At 57.8% G+C, this 19,701-nt stretch overlaps 2 protein-coding genes across 4 annotated transcripts in view; one reads left to right on the forward strand and one right to left on the reverse strand.

The window, feature by feature from the left end:
- Window positions 1–640: 640 nt before the first annotated feature.
- NKX1-1 (NK1 homeobox 1) lies at window positions 641–4,303 on the forward strand (the record flags this gene model as incomplete). Its single annotated transcript, XM_082391285.1, has 2 exons — window positions 641–1,094; window positions 3,314–4,303. The coding sequence occupies 2 exons, from the start codon at window positions 641–643 to the stop codon at window positions 4,165–4,167; spliced, it is 1,308 nt and encodes a 435-aa protein (XP_082247411.1). The 3' UTR covers window positions 4,168–4,303.
- Window positions 4,304–10,362: 6,059 nt separating this feature from the next.
- UVSSA (UV stimulated scaffold protein A) overlaps window positions 10,363–19,701 on the reverse strand; it is a 32,363-nt gene continuing 23,024 nt past the window's right edge. For all 3 annotated transcript variants that reach the window (XM_082389925.1, XM_082389924.1, XM_082389926.1), the window contains 2 exons: window positions 18,455–18,620; window positions 10,363–17,782 (listed from right to left, as the gene is read on the reverse strand). In XM_082389925.1, coding sequence (XP_082246051.1) covers window positions 17,689–17,782; window positions 18,455–18,620 — 260 coding nt within the window. In that variant the 3' untranslated portion in view covers window positions 10,363–17,688. The remainder of the gene's footprint in view (window positions 17,783–18,454; window positions 18,621–19,701) is intronic.

Here is a 19,701-nt window from a genome sequence, read left to right on the forward strand (position 1 = left end):
CCAGGGCCCCGAGCGCCGTGAGCCGGGGGAGAGGCCGGCCGGCCGCCGGGATGCCCCAGCCAACTCTTAAGGCGCGCCCGGGGGCCTCCGCGGCCCCTCCGCAGACGAATCCCGCAATTCTTTAAGAGCCGGGGCTGTCCCCGCCCCCTCCCCCCAGGAGGCCGGCGCGCCGTTTCCGGACGAGCGGAGGCGCAGCGGCACGACGCGAACCGCGACAGCCGCTCGCGGACCGCACTCCGGCTCCGGGCTGTGGGTCTGTCGGTCGGGCCCGGGGCGCAGTCCGTGTGTCCCGCGCGGGACCCGCCTCCTCCGCCCGGGACCGTTCGCAGCCAATTAGGCGCGCGCGCTAACGAGGGCGGCGGAGCCCGCGGCCGCCTGCGGGCGCACGTGTGTGCGGCGAGTGGGCGCGTGGGCGCCGCCGGCGGGGCCGCCATAAATGAGCGGGCCGGGCGCGGCGGGCGCCTGAGGCGGCGGCGGAGGCGGCGCCAGGCAGCACCGGCCGAGCGCGGGGCGGCACGGGGAGCGAGCCGAGCCGCGGCCGCGGCCGCCGGCGCGAGACCGTGCGGCGGCGCCCGGGCCGCCGGGGATGGGAGCCCAGTAGCCGGAGGGGCCCGAGCGGCCGGAGCGGCGGGAGGCCAGCATGAGCGCGAGCGGCCCGGCGGCTACCGGGGACGGCCCCGCGCTGCCTCCGCCGCCGCCCGGGCCCGGTCCGGGGCCCGCACCGCCCGCGCCCGCCGCCGCCGCCCGGGACGCCATGGACGGGCGCGCTGAGCTGCCTGCCTTCCCGCGGGCCGGAGCCCCGCCGCTCGCCGCCAGCGACACGGTGCCCGCGGCGCCCGAGGGGGCTGGGGCGGCCCGGCTCGGCCCCCCGCCGCGCCCCACCTCCTTCTCGGTGCTGGACATCCTGGACCCCAACAAGTTCAACAGCAGAAGACGCCGCTGTGTGCTGCTGGGCCCCGTGGCGCCCGCGGCGTGCGCCCCGTGCGCCCCGGCCCCCGCCGACCCGGGACGCCCGCCGCGCTCCGAGGAGCTGGAGCGCCGTGCCCTCGCCGCCGCCGGAGGAGCTGGAGCCGGTACCGGAGCTGAGCCGCCGCGTGAGTAGGGCACGGCCGGCACCGGGTCGCGGGGGTAGAGGGACGGGCCGCGTCTACGCGTTTGCGCTCCCGGGACCCCTCGGCGAACCTGGCCGGCCCGGCGCCAAGGCTCGGTGGAAAGTTCGCAGCGCGCGGGGCCCGCACCAGCCCGCCCGCCGCCTGCGTCCGACCCGGACTCCAGGGCCCGCACCGCCCGGTGCCTCCCGGGATGACTCCCCCGGACCGGGCCCAGGGCTACGGGCTGCATGGCCGGCCCAGGTTTGGCCACCGCGCACCCCCGGCATTGGAGGGCAGTAGGTGGCAGAGGAAGGGGAGTCGTGCGCGGCGGCTAGCCCGTGACCTCCCCACTCCCACCGCATCCTCCGGAGACCTCCCTCTCTCTATTCTTTCACTTCCTTCCCCCCCCTCTTTCTCTGTCTCTCTTTTTTTTTTTTGGACAAATCAGACTAATTGTGACAAAACGCTGGTTATCTCTGGAAAAACAATTAAATTCCTTCGATTACAGTTAAGGGGAAATGTGCTTAGCGGCGGAAAGCGGCTGGTAATGGGGCGGCCCGCAACCCCGACCTGGTCGATATCCCATTACGGCTGCATGCATATCTCTTTCAAGCACCTTGCAAACTCCCCCCGAACATCTAAATTATAGGGTCAAAATTCGGATAATTACTCGATTAAAACCTATTACACTTATTAGGGGCCGCTATTGATCGAGAATTGCATTCGACCGGCTCCTGATTGCTTTTGGTGCCCCCTCCGCCGGCCCTTCCTCCCTCCAACTTCCCGGGCCCTCTGCCCCGCCGGGAGAGGCACGCAGGGCCGGCAGGGCTCGGGTGGGCCTCTTCAGGCGAGGGGCTTCCCGGCACCTGCACTGGGCTTCCTCCCGGTTGGGCGGAGATGAAGGGGGAACAATCGCGGGAAGGCTGGAGGGGAGCCCCTCAGGCTTTCGGCCTGGCCAGGGTTCTGGGAGTTTCCGCTCAGAGCATCCGTCAAATGGGGAAGACATCCCAGTCGGAATGCCCAGTTTCTTGGTAGTTTAGGGAGGGAGCTGGGTCAGGGTTCCTCCTTCCTCAGCCCACCCCTGGACAGGGCAGAAGCTGGATGGCAAAGTGCTGTCAGGGTCACCTGGGGGACCGTCTCTCCTCCTGCTAAGGGGTATGGGTGGGGGCCAGGATATCTGCCCTGCCGGCCTCCGAGCAGCCCCTGTGGTCACCCTGGAGGAATCTTCCAGGACTGAATTTGTCCTTTACTCTCCAGTCCTCCACGCCAACCTGACCGGGGCCTGGTGCCGACTGGGCGACATGGTGTTGGGCGCCTGCCCTGGCTTCTCTCCTGGTTGTATGACCACCTGTGGGAGCAGGGGCTGCATAGAAACACCCCTCCTCTCACCTCCCCGCCACCCCTGCCAGGCCCTGACCAGGACAGATGCTTTCCTCCAAATTTCTGAGATTCAGATTGCAGCCACCGCGCGGGCCTCTGCCTGGAGGATCCGGAGCTGCTGCTCAGACTTGACCTAGTGGGGACTCCCAACCCGGCTGGTCTCAGCACTGCTCTAGACCCCCACTGCCCAGGCCAGGCGCTCCTGGTCGGAACCAGCCTGGACCTGCTGCAGTCTCAGCCGAGGGGCCAAGGGTGGCCAAGGTCTAGGGCCCCAAGTCTTGAGGTAGGGATGGATCCAGGGCAACTTTTTTGGTCCCCGGAAATCGCCTCCCCACAGCGGGCTCCAACCTCACCCCAGGACTCTGGCCGGGCCCGCTCTTAAATGCCCAGTAATTGGCTGGCTCTGTTGGAGCCTTGTGGTAATTGGAGGGTAATGTACGCTGAAATAAATTAAATGGCCGTTAACTAGTTTGTACATTACGCAAAATGAGTTTAAGTTTGTATCTGCCCCATGGATCGATGGGATCTTTCCCTCTGCCATAAGCCTTGCGGCCCCGTCCTGCCCTGCTGGGGCAAAGGCACGGGGCTCGGGAGATGGCGGGAAGGGGGGCCTCTGGAGAGAAGGAATGCACAGGGGACGGAGAGAGAAAGCGCGGGAGGGTGAGAAGGAAAGGAGGGAAGAGGGCAGGGAAACGAATGCGCTAAGGGGAAAGGGAGGCAAGAAGAGAAGCAACGGAAACAGGAAAAGGGATTCGTTAAGGGGAGCAGGGCGCCGGAGGGGCGAGTGAGCGGAAGGGAGGGCGCCGGGTCCTAACTGTGCTGTCCTCCCTCCCCGTCCGCAGACGCCGGCGACCCCTGCAAGGCGGACGAGGCCGAGGCCAACGGCTACAGCAGCGGCGGTGGCCGCAGCCCGAGCGCAGACAGCGGGGACGAGGCGCCCGACGACGAGGACGAGGACGAGGCGCCGGAGGCGGGAGCGGCGTGCGGCGCGGAGGTGCGGGGAGGCGGTAGTGGCCTCGGGGCCCGCGGGTCGGGCTGCCAGGGCGAGGCCGAGGCGCCCCCAGGCGCTGTCGATGAGGCCACTGTCCTCGGCCCCCGTGGGAACTCGCCCGGAACCCCGGGCCCGCCGGGAGCCTCGGCGGCGCCCGGGGGCGCGGGGACGACCCCGCCGGGCGCGGCGACGGCGACGAAGCCCAAGCGGAAGCGCACGGGCTCCGACTCCAAGTCCGGGAAGCCGCGGCGCGCGCGCACCGCCTTCACCTACGAGCAGCTCGTGGCGCTGGAGAACAAGTTCAAGGCGACGCGCTACCTGTCGGTGTGCGAGCGCCTCAACCTGGCGCTGTCGCTGAGCCTCACCGAGACGCAGGTGAAGATCTGGTTCCAGAACCGCCGCACCAAGTGGAAGAAGCAGAACCCGGGCGCCGATACCAGCGCGCCGACCGGCGGCGGAGGGGGACCGGGGCCGGGCTCCGGGCCGGGCGCGGGGCTGCCCGGTGGCCTCAGTCCGCTCAGCCCGTCGCCGCCCATGGGCGCACCGATCGCCATGCACGGCCCGGCCGGGTACCCGGCGCACGGCCCCGGCGGCCTGGTGTGCGCCGCGCAGCTGCCCTTCCTGTCGAGCCCGGCGGTGCTGTCGCCCTTCGTGCTGGGCTCGCAGACCTACGGCGCGCCCGCCTTCTACGCGCCGCACCTCTGAGCACGGCCTCGGGACAGTACGGGACGCCGGGCCGGGCGGCCCTCGCGCCCCCGAGGCCGCGCCCAGGACCCGAGGGCGCCCGCCGGTCGGCCCTTTTGTAAGGCTAACTCTGTATATAGCCGATTGCTACAGAAGAGTTTTAAATTTATAAACGACTGTCCGCGCGCGTCGGGGCCGAGCTCGGCCCGCTGGGAAGCACTTTGCCGAACTCTACTCAATCAATAAACCGCAGGAGGCCGCGCCCAAGTCCCTCAGGCTCCCGCGTCGCCCGCGCCCCGTCCTCCTCGCCGCCCTTCGGTGGAGACTTCGGCGCGACCGAGGTGCTCCTGGGTGCTCGACCCTGCGCGGGCCTTGGGCCCCAGTTTCCCTGCCGCCCGGCGTCCCGTGGCCAAGCTCGCCCCGTCCTGCGTCGCCCGGGTCCCCCCACGCGCTTGGGAACAGGCGCGCGGCCTCGGTGCTGTGTGCGCTGAGGCTCCGGTCCAGGAGCCCCGGGTCCCCGCTCCTTCCCTTCCCTTTCCCCTTCTTCCGCCCGGGACGCTTGGGGGTGAGGGACGCCCAGCGGCACAGTGCCCGCGCGGTGGGGCCTGGGGGCAGCGCTCGCGCTGGGCGCCGACTCTGCCCCCGCCCCGCTGCGCATCCGTGCGGCCTTCCCTGAGCACCGGGCCGGCCTGAGGAGGAGGGGGCTCCCGCCGCTTCCCAGTGGAGGAAAGCTGGGGCTGGCCGGGATGGAGCACCTGCCCAGCGGCGCCTGAGCCGGACCCCGAGCCCGGCCCGCGGGAGTCCGGTGCGGCCACCTCTCCTCCGACAACCTGCAGCCCGGCTCTGCGCGCGGTCCCCACGTGGGCTCCTGGAGCCCTGGGGAGCGAGGGGAGGCGAGAGGCGGCGGCGCCTGGGCCGGGTGGCTGACTCGAGGCGAGAGCCGAGGCTCGGGGACGCGGGCACTGCCGCGCGGTGAAGGGGGGCCCCGCCGCAGCCCCGCCGGTACTCAAGGTGGGTGTCCACGGTCGCTGGACGCCGGCGCGGTGAAGCCGCGCGCCTGCTCCGCCCTGTGGCTGCTCGGCGGCCGAGCCCTGCGCCCGCACAGGGGACATCCCTCTCCGTGTGCGACTAGCGAGCTCTCGGAGGGACTCTCCCCTGCGCCGTTCAGCCCGTCACCCACCGCGGGCAGGGCTGGGGCTGAGGCCAGGGGCGGGGAGCAGGACGGCCCTGCGGCGGGTGAGTGACAGCCACCGCCGTCCAGGCCCAAGTCCCGGAAGCCGCGGCGCGCACGCACCGCCTTCACCTACGAGAGGGCGCCCCACGTTGTCCTCTCCATCACCAGTGGGCAAAGGGTGGGGGAGGAGCAGCCCCCGACCACCGCGCAGGGGGGAGGGCGGAGGCAGCTGGAACCGCCCCGCCCACTGCTGCAGCCCCCGCCGCCTGGGCCTCTGGCCTCCCGCAGGCTGCTGCTCACCTGCCTCAGACCCCCCCCACCCCGAGTTCCCCGCCATGCACCACGCCGCCTCTGCCCTCGCCAGCAGCTCGGGGCTGGTGCTGCTGAAATTCTCGGAGTATTCTCGCTGCTGGTGGTTAGCCGCCATCCGAATCCTCCCCCCAAGCTGCGGGCAGCCGGAATGTCCCCGAATCCAAGCGGCCGGGGTGCAGAAGGGTGAGGACAGCCCTGGTTTCACTGCTGAGGCCTGGGCCTCCAGGCTGTAGACAGCTGACAGAGGAGCCCCAGAAGGCTCCAGAAGGTTCCAGAAGGCTCTTGGCCTCAAATCATCAGCATTACTGTGCACTTAGCCCCAACAGGATGCCAGGGGCTGCCAAGCAAGAAGCCACAGCCTCCACTTCCAGGAGCTGGGGGAAGAGGCCAGAGGAGGGCAAACCATCAGGACCTTGCAGGAGCCGGACCTGTCCTGCAGGGGTCCCCTGCCTCCCCTAAGCCCACCTTGCTGGGCCGGAACCTGCTGGAACAGAGGGAGAGGTCAGGGAAGACCGGTGCTCCCGACCCTCCACGAGGCCTGGTCCTGCAACGCTGTCCACGGTGGGGCGGGCGGGAGGAAGAGGGAGGGAGTTTCCGACTCGAGACCCGACAGCTCTGGCCTCCTCCCTCTCCCCATCCCGCATCCTGCCCTCACTCACCAAGGTCGCCCAGAAACAAGGCGGCCACACCGCTGGACCCTTCAACATCAATCAACCCTGGCTCAGGACATGGGTGCAGGGGGCCGTTGGAAGCCATGAGGCAGGGAATCAACGCCCCCTGCCCGCCCGGCTCCACCTCCAGGCTCGCAGACTCAGCCCTGAGCTGATACCACAGCCGTGATTGGCCCACACACTAGGCATACACTGGGCCGCTCTGAGCACCTGTGCAGGCCCTGCTGCGGGAGCGGGGACGGCTCCCTGTCACTTCCCTGGGCCCCTCCAGTCTCTCTTTGGTGCATGCCTACCATGTGCTGGGCCCTGTGTCAGCCCATCTGAGCCTCCCCACACCCAAGTGGCATCTGAGCTACGGGTATCTGCACATGGTCACATGGGAAGAAGCAGGCTCTGACCCCGGCCTGGGTGCCCTTGCTCCCTCCTGGAGGTGCCCACAGGCCCAGCTCCCACCCCAGCCCTCCCGCTCACTCTCCTATCAGGTCCTCAGAATCCGCCACGTACCTGGGGAACTTGGGGGTGCAGGCTCCTCTGGCTGCTTCCCCAGGGACCCTCCAGCTGGCCCTGCCACCCTTGCTCCCAATAGGCCATGAGAGGACCCTGCCTGCCCAGTTCTCAGCCTGGGGTTCCTGAGCTGGAAGCAGAGGGGAGTGGTGGCCCTGCTGGCACCTCATCCCTGCCCCCACCATGGTCCCACTTTGGTGTCAGTGCCATGAGGACTGGCACAGCCCCAGGATCTTCATGTACTCTGGGAAGGCCCTCCTCCAGCCCCTAGGACCAGCCCTGGCCCCAGACAGCATCCACCCCCAATCCCAGAATGGTATTGAAGTAGTTTCCATCATGTGGAAGGAGCAAGCAAGACACAGCCCCTGCAGGTACGAGCCCGGACAAGCACAGGCACCCAGAGCCCTCCCTGGGGGGCTCCCCTCCCCACACTGCCCCCCAGTCTCCTGTCCAGGGACTGCTGAGCCCTGCCCTCCTCCCCTCCTTGTGCCCAGCCCACAGCTGGCTGGCTGTGGTCCCTTGCTGTGAGTTAGGCTTTGGTTGCATGAAAGAGAAAATCTGAATGAACAGAAGTTGAAAGGAGATTGTTTATTTTTTCTTGTGTGAGGGAATGCTGGCCTTTGGCAGCCCTGGGCAGCTAGGACACCTTCCCAGGGTCCTTGGAGAACCAGCTCTGTCCAGCTCTCCACTGCCTCATCCTGGCTGGGCTGGGCCCTCATCCTCATGGACCCATATAGAGGGTGAGGCTCCAGCCATCACATCCACATTCTAGGCAGCAAACAGGAAGAGAGAAGAGGGGCACAACTGCCTCCTTTTAAGGCGATTTCCAGAAGCCCATGTAACAGCTGCTCACACCTCATTGGCCAGAACTTGGTCACATGACCACTCCTAGCCGAGGGAGGTTGGGAAATGTAGTTTTTCTAGCAGATGCGCTCTCATTCCTGGTAAAAAGGGGAGTGGGTGCGGGGGCTGCTAGCAGACCTGCCACCCTTGCAGAGCACCCTAGCAGCTCCACCCGTTTCCCTGCCTGCCTGCCCCACTTAACTTTAACCAGCTTTGTTCCGTTTGGGCATGTTGGGGACCCTCAGCCTTACCCAGTCACGGCCACACCCTCAGGGGACACTCACCTGGACTGCAGCCTGCCCCTGGCCCACTGTACTCACTTCCCTGCTCAGGACCCCCAGTGCCCACCGCCCCACCCCCACGGCAGGCTCATGCCACCTGCCCATCCTGCCGCAGCCCTCCCCGCCCCCTTCAATGGTGGCCCTGCTGGCACCTCATCCCTGTCCCCCCACGGTCCCACTTTGGTGTCAGGGCCATGAGGACTGGCACAGCCCCACGACCTCCACCCCTCCTTGCCGGGCTGCACTGGAGTCCGAATACGCTCTAGTGTCTCCACCTGACCCGGGATTGCTTCCCGGTTGCCTGCAGTGTGGCCCCCTTTCAGAGCCAAAGTTACTAAAAGAGCTGTCTACGCTGGCTTCCCTCCCCCCACCCATCACACCACCCTCTTGCCCGCCCATAGCCCATCCTGCTCCCTTGCCAGGTCTGCTGCTGCTTCTTCCTGCCACAGACGCTGCCGATTCCTTTTCAAAGCTCGGGGGGACCCACTGCGCCCACCCCTGTCCTGCAGAGGCAAGGATGAGCCCCAAGGGCCAAGCCCAGCTCTTCCCCATCTCATACGTGCCCCCAGCCGCACCTCACTCCCCTCCCAGGACCCACTGAACTCCTGCTCTGTCCCCCCTCCACATGGCAGCTCTCCTGTGGCCCCCTCTCCAGGGCCCCCAGCCCTCCCCGGGCCAGTGGTGCTGGCCCATCACTCAGCCTCCTGTGCCCCTCCCCCGTTCCCACCCCTTGCTCCAGGTCAGCCAGCGTGACCTACCACATCCCCCATCCCAGGGTGGCACCCAGGTCTCCATCCTGGGCCACTTAAGTGTCACTCAGCTGACGGACCTTCCCTGGCCATGTGCGGCTTCCTGGAGGGTGTGATGTTTCCACGGGGAAGGGCAAGGCTGGACAGACAACTCGGGGCACCTGGGGGCAGGCAGGGGAGTAGTAGCAGGGCGGGGGTGGGGAGGAGTCAAACAGGTCATTCTCAGGGACGCAGGAACTGTCACTCAAGGGGAGGGTGCAGAGCTGAGGCACACAGGTCCACGGGGTAGCGGGGGGAAGTCCCGTCCCTTCCATGGCAACATCCCCTGTAGGCAGGCCACAATTCCGGGTGCCATGTCCCACCCCACACCAGACCCGTGTGGTGGCCCCTTTTGGAGAAGCCCCTTCTGGGCACTGACCTGTTCTCCCTCTTGCCAGGACACAGGGCTGATGGCAGCTGGGCACCCATCCCCAGAGTAAAGACAACATTTCCTGCTTTCTGGGCAGCTGGACAATGCCATGTACTAGGTTTGGCCCAGTTGGCATGAGCAGAGTGTATGTTGCTGGAGGGGTTCCCAGGGAGGCTCCTCACAGGAAATGGCTGAGCCCAAGCCACACACCCCCTGCCCCCCTTCTGCAGACCCAGTGATGGCTGGAGCTCCAGCAGCCACCTTGGGCCAAGAGGTAGCCTTGGGGATGCAGGCCCTGTACTCTGATACTGGGAAGGGATGAGGCCCAATGGCTCCGTGCGGCCTCCTCCCCAGCCTGGGCACCACCTTAGGACAGAAGCACATTTAAAGCCTTGTGTTCACAAGCCACTGTCACTCATTTTCCGTTCTGTGCAGCCAGCTCTGACTGCCGCTGTAACAGCCCTGCCAGTCCTCCCTCCTGCCGTCCCTCCGCCACTCCCTGGGCCGGCCCAGCCAGTCTGCCTTGGACCAGGGCACAGCACCATCCCACCCCGCACCCCACGGCAGCCCCCGTGGTCCCAGGCTGGAGCCAGAGCCCTCAGCGCCACACGAGGACCCGCTCCCACCAGCCCTGCCCGCACTGCCCCACACCACCCGCGCTGACAGGGACTCCCCACTCACTGCTCCCGCCCTCCTGACGAGAACCTGCCGAGCCCAAACGCCAGCACTGACGCTGCCCTGCTACACGGCCTTGGGAGGCCCTGGGACCCCACCCCCCCCCCAGGCAGTCCCGCTCTTGCTTGCCAGGTCCTCACTGGGGCACCCTGCTCTCCCACATGTAGATGGGCTCCTCAAGGCACTCGGGGTGTAGCCTTCCCCTGCTGGCTCCACACCCACCTACTGCCCAGGCTGTCCCACGCCCCCCTGCCCCTCCCTGACTCATGGGGTCCCGAGCAGCACGTGACAAGACAGGTGGGAAGGGGGGGGCACTGAGGGCACCGAGGGAGGGGGTGCAGCTTCCTCTGGGGCCTCTGAGGAAAGTGGGACCCACCCAGGACCCCCTCGGCACCAAGTCACTTCTTGGGGGCCTGGGCTCAGCGTGGTGGAGCCCGCTCCCCGAGGTACGGTCCACTGGGCCCCACTGGCCAGAAGGGCCAGCCCAGCTCCCACTGCTGCTCCCGCCAGCCAGAAACACGTGGACCTGTGGGTTTGTCTTAATAAACACTCATGGAGATTCATTAAAAGATACGATGCAAAGAGCACCAGTCACAAATCGGTCATGAATTAAATTTTATAAAAACACTAGTTATCTAACTTTACCTGAAGTTATACAAAAGAGAACAGAAATATAAGAGGTCTTTGACATAGGCATGTACTACCAAGGCACAGTAATTAAAACAGTATGATGATATATAAATAGGCAGACGAGCTGATGAGATAGAACAAAGTTCAGAAATAGAACCACTGTACGTAGGGACTTTAACAAATGATGATGGCAGTATTTTAAATTTGCAAAAACAAATGATTTCATTACTAGTGTTGGGACACCTGGATGGGTATTTAAAATAAAAAACTGAATTTCCAGAGCCATATTTTATATCAAAATAAATGGTAAGTAGATCAGTGACTTAAACATGAAAATGCAACCTATAAAACTACTAGAAGAAAAGATGGAAGAATTTTTTAACACAATCTTTGAGTGGGGAAGGAATACAAAACTCAGAAGCCATGAAAGGTTGGTTAAATTCAACTACATAAAAAATCTACATGGCGGAAAACAACATAAGCAAAGTCAGAAGATAAAATGAGGAAACATTTGTGACTCATCACGTACAGCTTGTTACTGAATAAAGAGCTCCCACAGTTTAATAAGAAACCAATAAGCTAACAGAAAAATGGGCAAAGGGTATGGAATACAATTCACAGAAAAGGATAAACAATGAATGCTTTAACATTATGAAAAATGCTTGTTCTCACTCCTAAGAGAAACGTCAATTAAAACTATAACATGCTACTTTCTCATGGAGCAAAGACCAAAACATTCATCAATTGAGAGCCAAGGCAGAGTCAGCAACTGGCTGGCAGAGCACTGAAGGTGTGCCCAACACACGGACACACGCACACACAGCTAGTCGGAAAACCACCAGACTCACTGGATCAAAGCATTTAAGGAAATCTCTGTCCAATCATTAGCTAATCACTAAGCTGCCTTGAAGATAAGTCAACAGGTCCAGTCTGAGACACAGAAAAAAGAACGAAGAAAAATGAACAGGCCTCAGAGGCCAATGGATACCATCAACCAAGTGTGTATACATGATGGGAGTCCTAGGAGAGGAGAGAGGGAACAAGGCAGAAAGAATCTTAGGAGAAATAGCAGCCAAGTTTGATGAGAAACAATCTCTACAACCAAGAAGCTCAACAAATTCCAAACAGGACACACACAGAGACCTTAACTAGACACTTCGTGGTTAGAACAGTCAGAGGATAAAGACAAACAGAGCATCTTGAAAGCAGCAATTAAAAACCCAACTCGTGTTCAAGGCTTCTTTCCAAAGACTAACAACAGCTAGCTTCTCTCCAGAAACCCTGCAGCCCAGGAGGCTGTGGGATGACACACTCAAAGTGTTGCAAGAAAAAGACTGTTAAACCAAGAATTCTGCATCCAGCAAAACTATTCCTCAAAACGAAGGAGAAATGAAGACATTCCCAGAGAGACAAAAATGAAGAGACTTCACTGCTAGCAGACCTGCCCTACAAGAGACACTGAAGGGAGTGCTTCAGGTTGAAGTGAAAGATACCAGATTCAAATCCTCAAAGAGAAATTAGGGCACTGGGAAAGGGAGCTACAGAGCCAGATAAGAGATAGTATAAATGTGCTTATGTTTGTAAACCTTTTCTTTTCCTATCTGATTTAAAAGACAACTACATAAAGCAATAATTACAAAACTATGTTGATGGGCTTACAATCTATTAAGATGCAATTTGTATGACAAAAACAGCAGAAAAGAGCTGGAAGGAAACAGAGCTCTAATGGAGCAGTTTTTGTACATTACTGAAATTAAGTTGTTATTTATCCAAACTAGATTGTATTAAGTTGTTCATCGTAGTCCTCAAAGCAACCACTGAAAAAAATTACTTAAAAAATAGTGGTAGAGACACAAGGGAATTAAAGTATTACAAGGGAATTAAACAGCCACAAGAAAAAAAGGTAACAGAGGAAGAAAGATTTAAAAAGACATGTAGAAAAATAGAAAAATGGCAGACATAAATCTTACCTCATCAGCAATTACATTAAAGGTAAATAGATTAAACACTCCACTCAAGCAGCAGAGACTTGGTAGAACAGATTTAAAAACATGATCAAATATATGCTGTCCATAAGGAAGACTTTAGATTCAGAGATACAATGAAAGTGAAAGGCTGGAAAAGGATATACCATGCAAACAACCAAAACCTACGCTAACATCATACAAAAGAGACCTTAAGGCAAAAACTGTTTAGTACTAGAGACAGAGAAGGCTGCGCTATAAAGGGTCAACCCATCGAGAAGAAATAAGAAGTATAAACATATAGGCACTTAACAGAGCCCTAAAATACACAAAGCAAAAACTGACAGAGAAGGGAGAAATAAATAATTTAACAATAATAGTTGGAGATTTCAATACCCCACTTTCAATAATGGATTTAACTGCTGGGGTAAAGATCAATAAGGAAAAGAAGACTTAAACAACACTATAAACCAGCTAGACCTAACAGACTCTACAGAACACCCGTCAACAGCAGAATACTCATCTTCTCAGCTGCACATAAAACACTCTCCAGGATAGATCATAAGTCTCAAATTTTAAAGAACTGAAATCACACAAAATGTGTTCTTTGGCTACACAGAATGACATGAGAAATCAAATAACAGAAGGAAATTTGGGAAATTCACAAGTATGTGGAAATTAAACAACAAACTCCTAAATAAACAATGGGTAAGGGGCTTCCCTGGTGGCGCAGTGGTTGAGAATCTGCCTGCTGATGCAGGGGACACGGGTTCGGGCCCTGGTCTGGGAAGATCCCACATGCCGCAGAGCAAATGGGCCCGTGAGCCACAACTACTGAGCCTGTGCGTCTGGAGCCTGTGCTCCGCAACAAGAGAGGCCACGATAGTGAGAGGCCCTCGCACCGCGATGAAGAGTGGCCCCCGCTCGCCACAACTAGAGAAAGCCCTCGCACAGAAATGAAGACCCAACACAGCCAAAAAATAATAATAAATAAATAAATAATAATTAAAGGTGCTAATAATTAAAAAAAAAACAATGGGTAAAATAAGAAATCACAAGAGAAGTTAGAAAATACTTTTGAGATAAATAAAGATGGATACACAACACACCAAAACGTATGGGATGAAGCTAAAGCAATCCTTAGATGAAAATTTACACCTGTAAACACCTACGTTACAAAGAAGATAGATCTCAAATCAGTAAGCTAAACTTCCACTTAAGAAACTAGAAAAAGAATGAAAAATACTAAACACAAAGCAACCCAACGGAAATAATAAAGATTAGAGTGGAAATTAAGTAAAAAATGAAAAATAATAGAGAAAAACAACTTTGAATAGATCAGTAAAACTGATAACCCTTTAGCTAGACTAACCAAGAAAATTAATGAGAGAGAAGACTCAGATTTCTAAAATCAGGAATGATAGAAGAGACATTACTATCAACCTTACAGAAATAAAAATGACTAAAAAGTAATGCTATGAACAACTGTATGTCAACAAACGATAACAAATAACCTAGATGAAATGGACAAATTCCTAGAAATATACAGACTACTGAAACTGACCATGTGGGATTTATCCCATGAATGCAAGTGTGGTTCAACATATGAAAAACACTTAATGTAACACACCATACGAAAAGAATAAAGGACCAAAACCACACAATCATTTCAATAGATGTAGAAAGTGCATTTGACAAAAATTCAACTCCCTTCACGACAAAAACACTCAACAAACTAAGAACATAAGGAAACTTCCTCAATCTGATACAAGGCCATCTACAAACCCAGCTACCATTACACTCAATGGTAAAAGACTGAAAGCTTTTCCTCTCAGATCAGGGACAAGACGAGGATGTCTGGTCTCTCCAATTCTATCTGGCACTGTACTGAGGCTCTAGCCAGAGCACCTAGGCAAGACAAAGAAATAAAAGGAATCCAAATTGCAAAGAAAGAAATACAACTTTCTCTTGCAGATGACATGATAGTGTGTATAGAAAATCCTAAGGAATCTACACACACACACACAACTATTAGAACTAATAAGTGAGTTCAGCAAGGTTTCAGGATATAAGACCAACATAAAAAAAGTAGTTGTATTTCTATGCATTAGCAATGAACAATCCAAAAATGAAATTCAGAGAAGAGTTGCATTTACAATGACATCAAACAGAATAAAACATTTAAGAATAAATTTAACAAAATAAATGCAAAACTTGTATACTGAAAACTACAAAACACGGAGAAAATATAAAGAAAACCTAAATAAATGGAAAGATAGTAAGTTCACGAATTAGAAAATTTAATATTAAAATGACATTACACTTGGCCCTTGAACATTTCAGGGTTTAGGGGAGCCTACCCTCCACGTAGTCAAAAATCCACGTGTAACTGCACCGTCAGCCCCTGCGTCTGTGGTTCTCCTCCAAGGAGTCAACCAGCCACGGCTCACGTGGCCCTGCAGTATCTACTGCTGAAAAAGTCCTTGTGTAAGTGGACCTGTGTAGTGTGTAGTTCAAACCTGTGCTTTTCAAAGGTCAGCTATACTTTCCAAAGTGATCTCTAGGGTCGACACAATCCCTAAAATCTCAGATGCCCCCCCCTTTTTTTTTTTTTGGTGGCACAAATTCATTCATTCATTCATTCATTCATTTTTGAGATTCCATTACCCTTTATTTTTAGCAACAGCGACAGACACGTGAGGTGGCTCAAAAATTTGTTTGGAAATGCAAAAGACCCCGAATGGCCAAAACAATGTTTAAAAAGAACAAAGTTGGAGGATTTCGAAACTTACCATAAAGCTACATTAATCAAGACATTGTAGCAGTAGCATAGGATATATAGGTGAAGGGAATAGAAGTGAGAGTCCAGAAATAAATTCACACATTTATTGTCAACTGATGATCAAGAAAAGTGCAGACAATTTAATGGAAGAAAGAATAATCTTTTCGACAAATGACGCTGAGACAACTGAATATCCACACGAATGAAGCACAGACAAAAATTAACTCAAAATGGGGCTCCCCTGGTGGTGCAGTGGTTAAGAATCCACCTGCCAATGCAGGGGACACGGGTTCGAGCCCTGGTCCGGGAAGATCCCACGTGCCACGGAGCAACTAAGCCCGTGTGCCACAGCTACCGAGCCTGTGCTCTAGAGCCCGCGAGCCACAACTACCAAGCCTACGCTCTAGAGCCTGCGAGCCACAATTACTGAAGCCAGCACGCCTAGAGCCTGTGCTCCACAGCAAGAGAAGCCACCACAATGAAAAGCCCGCGCACAGCAACAAAGAGTAGCCCCCGCTTGACGCAACCAGAGAAAACCCACGCGCAGCAACGAAGACCCGACGCAGCCAAAAATAAATAAATAAAAGATAAATAAATAAAATTAAAAAAGAAAAATTAACTCAAAATGGACCAAAGACCTAAAATGAACAGCTACATCTTAAAACTCTTAGAAGAAAACATAAGAGTATATATTCATGACCTTGGAGTAAGCAACAGCTGCTTGGATATGACACCAAAATCACAAGTGACAAAAGGAAAAATAGATATATTCGGTATCATCAAAATTCATAATTTTTGTGTTTCAAAGAATACGATCAAGAAAGTGAAAACACAGAATGGGAGAAAATATTTGCAAATCATATAAGGATCTAGTATCCAGAATATATAAAGAACTCTTACAACTCAAAACAACAATTCAATTTAAAATGGGCAGGGCTTCCCTGGTGGCGCAGTGGTTGAGAGTCTGCCTGCCAATGCAGGGGACACGGGTTCGAGCCCTGGTCTGGGAAGGTCCCGCGTGCCGTGGAGCGACTGGGCCCGTGAGCCACAATTGCTGAGCCTGCGCGCCTGGAGCCTGTGCTCCGCAACAAGAGAGGCCGCGACAGTGAGAGGCCCGCACACCGCAATGAAGAGTGGCCCCCACTTGCCGCAACTAGAGGAAGCCCTCGCACAGAAACGAAGACCCAACACAACCATAAATTAATTAATTAATTAATTAAAAAAAAAAAAAAAGAATAAAGAGACTTTAAAAAAAAAAAATGGGCAAAGGATCTAGATGTTTCACCAAAGAAAATACACAAATGGCCAACAAGCACATGAAAAGATGTTCAATATCATTAGTCAAATCAAAACCACAATGATACACCACTCCATACCCACTAAGATGGCTAAAATTAAAAAGACTGATAAAAGCAAATGTTGGCAAGAACATGGAGAAACGAGAACCCTAATACACTGCTGGTGGGGATAGAAAACGGTGCAGCTGCTTTGGAAAATGTTTTGGCAATTCAATCAGTAAGTTAAACACAGAGTTACCACGTGACCCAGCCGTTCCACCTGTAGGTATAAACCCAAAAGGAAGGAAAATATATGCCCCCGCAAAAACCCGTACACAAGTGGCCACAGCAACATCATCCACAATCACCCCGAAGTGCAGACAACCCAAATGCCCACAATGAACGGATAAACAAAGTGCAGTATGTTCCTACAGGGGTGAGTTATCCGCTCATAAAAAGGCATGAAGCACGGACAGAGGCCCCAGCAGGGAAGAACCCTGAACACGCTGTGCTAAGTGAAGGCAGCCAGACACAAAGGGCCGCAGGCTGCTATGACCCCATTCACAGGAAACGTCCAGCGAAGGCAAATCCAGATACAGGGGGCCGGAGGGGCCGGGGCTGGGAGCAGGGCTTCTTTTAGGGTGATGAGAAGTCCTGGAACTAGACAGGGGTGGAGAGTGTACAACACTGTGAGTGTGTGTCACATCACATCACGGAAGCGCACACTTCAAAGGCGTGAACGTCACGGTACGTGAGTCCCGTCTCAATAAAGTGGATTTTACACGAACGAAGGGTGAGGAAGTTCCCTGCGTTCTGACGCGGAACCACCGCCAGCGTGCCTGTGAGCTGGCAACGCCGAGAGCAAACAGCTGGCTCCCCTTCGAGTCAACGGGAGATGTGGGCTTTCCTCCGAGCAGGAGAAGGCTGGCGGGCAGGGCCGGAGGCTGCGCACGCGTCCTGGATGATGAGCGGCCCTGAGTCACACCACAGAGGGCACAGGCTGTACAAGACACCCCCCTGTGGACACGGCTGCCCGAGTTCACCCCGGGCTACTGGGCAGTCAGACGCGTAAGCGATGGCCGTGGTGCCCCGCAGGAGGCCAGAGTCCACACCTCTGGGGCGCTTTAAGCAGAAAGTGCACCATTTCTTCACGTTGAATACACACTGTAATTGTGGCTGTTGTTACAGCCCAGACCCGGGTCTGCCTTCCCATCCTAGCTCACCAGCAGCAGAAGAGGAGCCGGCGACCAGAGTGGACCCGGCCTGGCGCTCTAATGCAGCGCATAGTTAAACTGGTTTGCAAACTTCTCGTGCTTCTTCCGGTCCATCTGGTTCATGGCTGCGACCACCCTCTGCACAGCGGCCCTACAGGGAAAGCACAACGAGGCGTGGCCAGGGCTCCGGCCAGGGCGGCTCCGGCCTGCTGACTGCAGCCTGGCTGGGCTCAGCCACGGGTCCCGGGCCGGCCGCCGTGACGAGGGAGCGCCTGAGCCTGGGAGGGAGCCGCTGGGGCCTGGCACTGAGGAGCCCCGGACACGGGCACTGCTCCAGGGGTCAGGCACGACCTCCCTCACAGATCACAGAGGCTCCGGCCACAGCTCCCGGCCCCACGGAGGACGCCCCCGGCCCCCGCTCCTCCGGGCGCCAGCACCCCTGGCTGAGCCACGGGGAGCCAGCCTCACGCCCAGAGCCCGGGGGCCGAGCCCTCCCCTGGATGCAGACGCACACGGCAGGCCGGCGGCGAGGAGCCGTGGGGGCTCTGCGGGGGTGCTCGGGAAGCCGCCCTCCTGCTCACCCGACTCGGGCAGGGCCCTGGCACCGCCTCCTCTGCCCGGGGTGGACGGCGCCCATGGGGCCTGGGCGCAGACACCCTCGCGCCTTCTAGGGCACCTGGCAGTGCCGCGAGGAGCGCCTCTGGCCGCCAGAGCAGTGGGGTGGGGGGTGGGCGGTGGGGGCACGGGCTGGCGGCCTCTCCACTCTCGCCGCCAGCAACACCGGGCCTGGGGTGGAGGGCGGGACCCCGCGAGGAGCTCTTACTTGGCGAAGACCTTCTTGGCGATGCGTGCACGCGCTGTGTCCGCCTGCCGCTTGAGGTCGGTGAGGCCGGACCGCCGCCGCCTGCCCTTCCCACCGGGCCCGGACGAGCCGAGATCCACCCCAGTGGCTGCCTCCACGTCCCTCATGAGCTCAGGGTCCTGCCAGGCTGCAAACACACCAGACACTGCAGAAAACTCCCGGCGCCGACCTCACCTGAGCCCCGAGTCCTCCCTGACACTGGGGCAGGGAGGGCCACCGGCTGCCCGAGGAGTGGGCGCAAGGCCCCCGTAGGCCAAGGTGGGTGCCTCCACTGACCCCTTAGGCAGGAAGGCAACCGAGGCTGGCGGCCAGGGGCAGTGCCACGCGCAGGCTGCTTCCGCCTCCAGGCTGACGGTGCCCCACCAGAACCCAGGCGTGGCCTCCGGACCCATCTGCTGGCCGGAGGCCGTGCACAGCAGGGTGGCCACGGCCTCTTTACTGGTCCAAAGATAACTTGGCCCCAGGCCCCAGCGACGAGGGTGTCGGTTCACGCAGGCGGCCCTGCTCCTCCCGCCACGGCCCAGGCCCTTCAGGTCAGAAGGCGGTGCTCCGCAGGGAAACAAACGTCACCCAGCCCCAAGGCCTGGTCTCACCAGACCCGGCTGCAACAGAGACAGGTCAGTGCGCCTGTGTGCCAAGACGGGAAGCGTTAACTGTCTAAGTGGGGGCTCCCAACGCGGCGGGCACAGGCATCGGAGTCAGAGGCCAGCGTCCCAGCTCCACCCACCACCACCCTGGCAGCGACTTCCGCCTCAGTCTCCTTCTGCTGGGGCGGGGGGGGGTCCCTGACATTCAGGCCCCATCTAGCCCGCTGGCTCGGGAAGGCCGCCCTGGCCGGGAGTGTGACAGCACAGCCCCCCAACGTGCCCAGACCTATGGACCCAGGCCCTGGCTGGCAGAAGGGGGCTGGACGCCCCAAAGCCCGATGGGGCCCACCACGCAAACCAGAGCCCCTTGGGAGGCTGGGCGGCAAGCAGGGAGAAGCCGCGCACCCAGACACGTAGCGAGGCCTCCCCGAGCTGATTTCTGAAGTGAAGGGACACGGGCCGGCACAATGCAGATACGGGAGCGATTAATCCAAGCCCAGGGAAAACTGTCCAAACAGTTTATCTCCCAGTAATGAGAAGGCGTCACAGTTTAGGAACCCGGTGAATGGAGCAATTGTTTAAACACAACGGAAAAACGCTGGCACCCAGTAGAGATGAAAT

The sequence above is a fragment of the Balaenoptera borealis genome (assembly GCF_965194805.1).
Source record: "Balaenoptera borealis genome assembly, chromosome: 4".
Classification (NCBI taxonomy): Eukaryota; Metazoa; Chordata; class Mammalia; order Artiodactyla; family Balaenopteridae; genus Balaenoptera; species Balaenoptera borealis.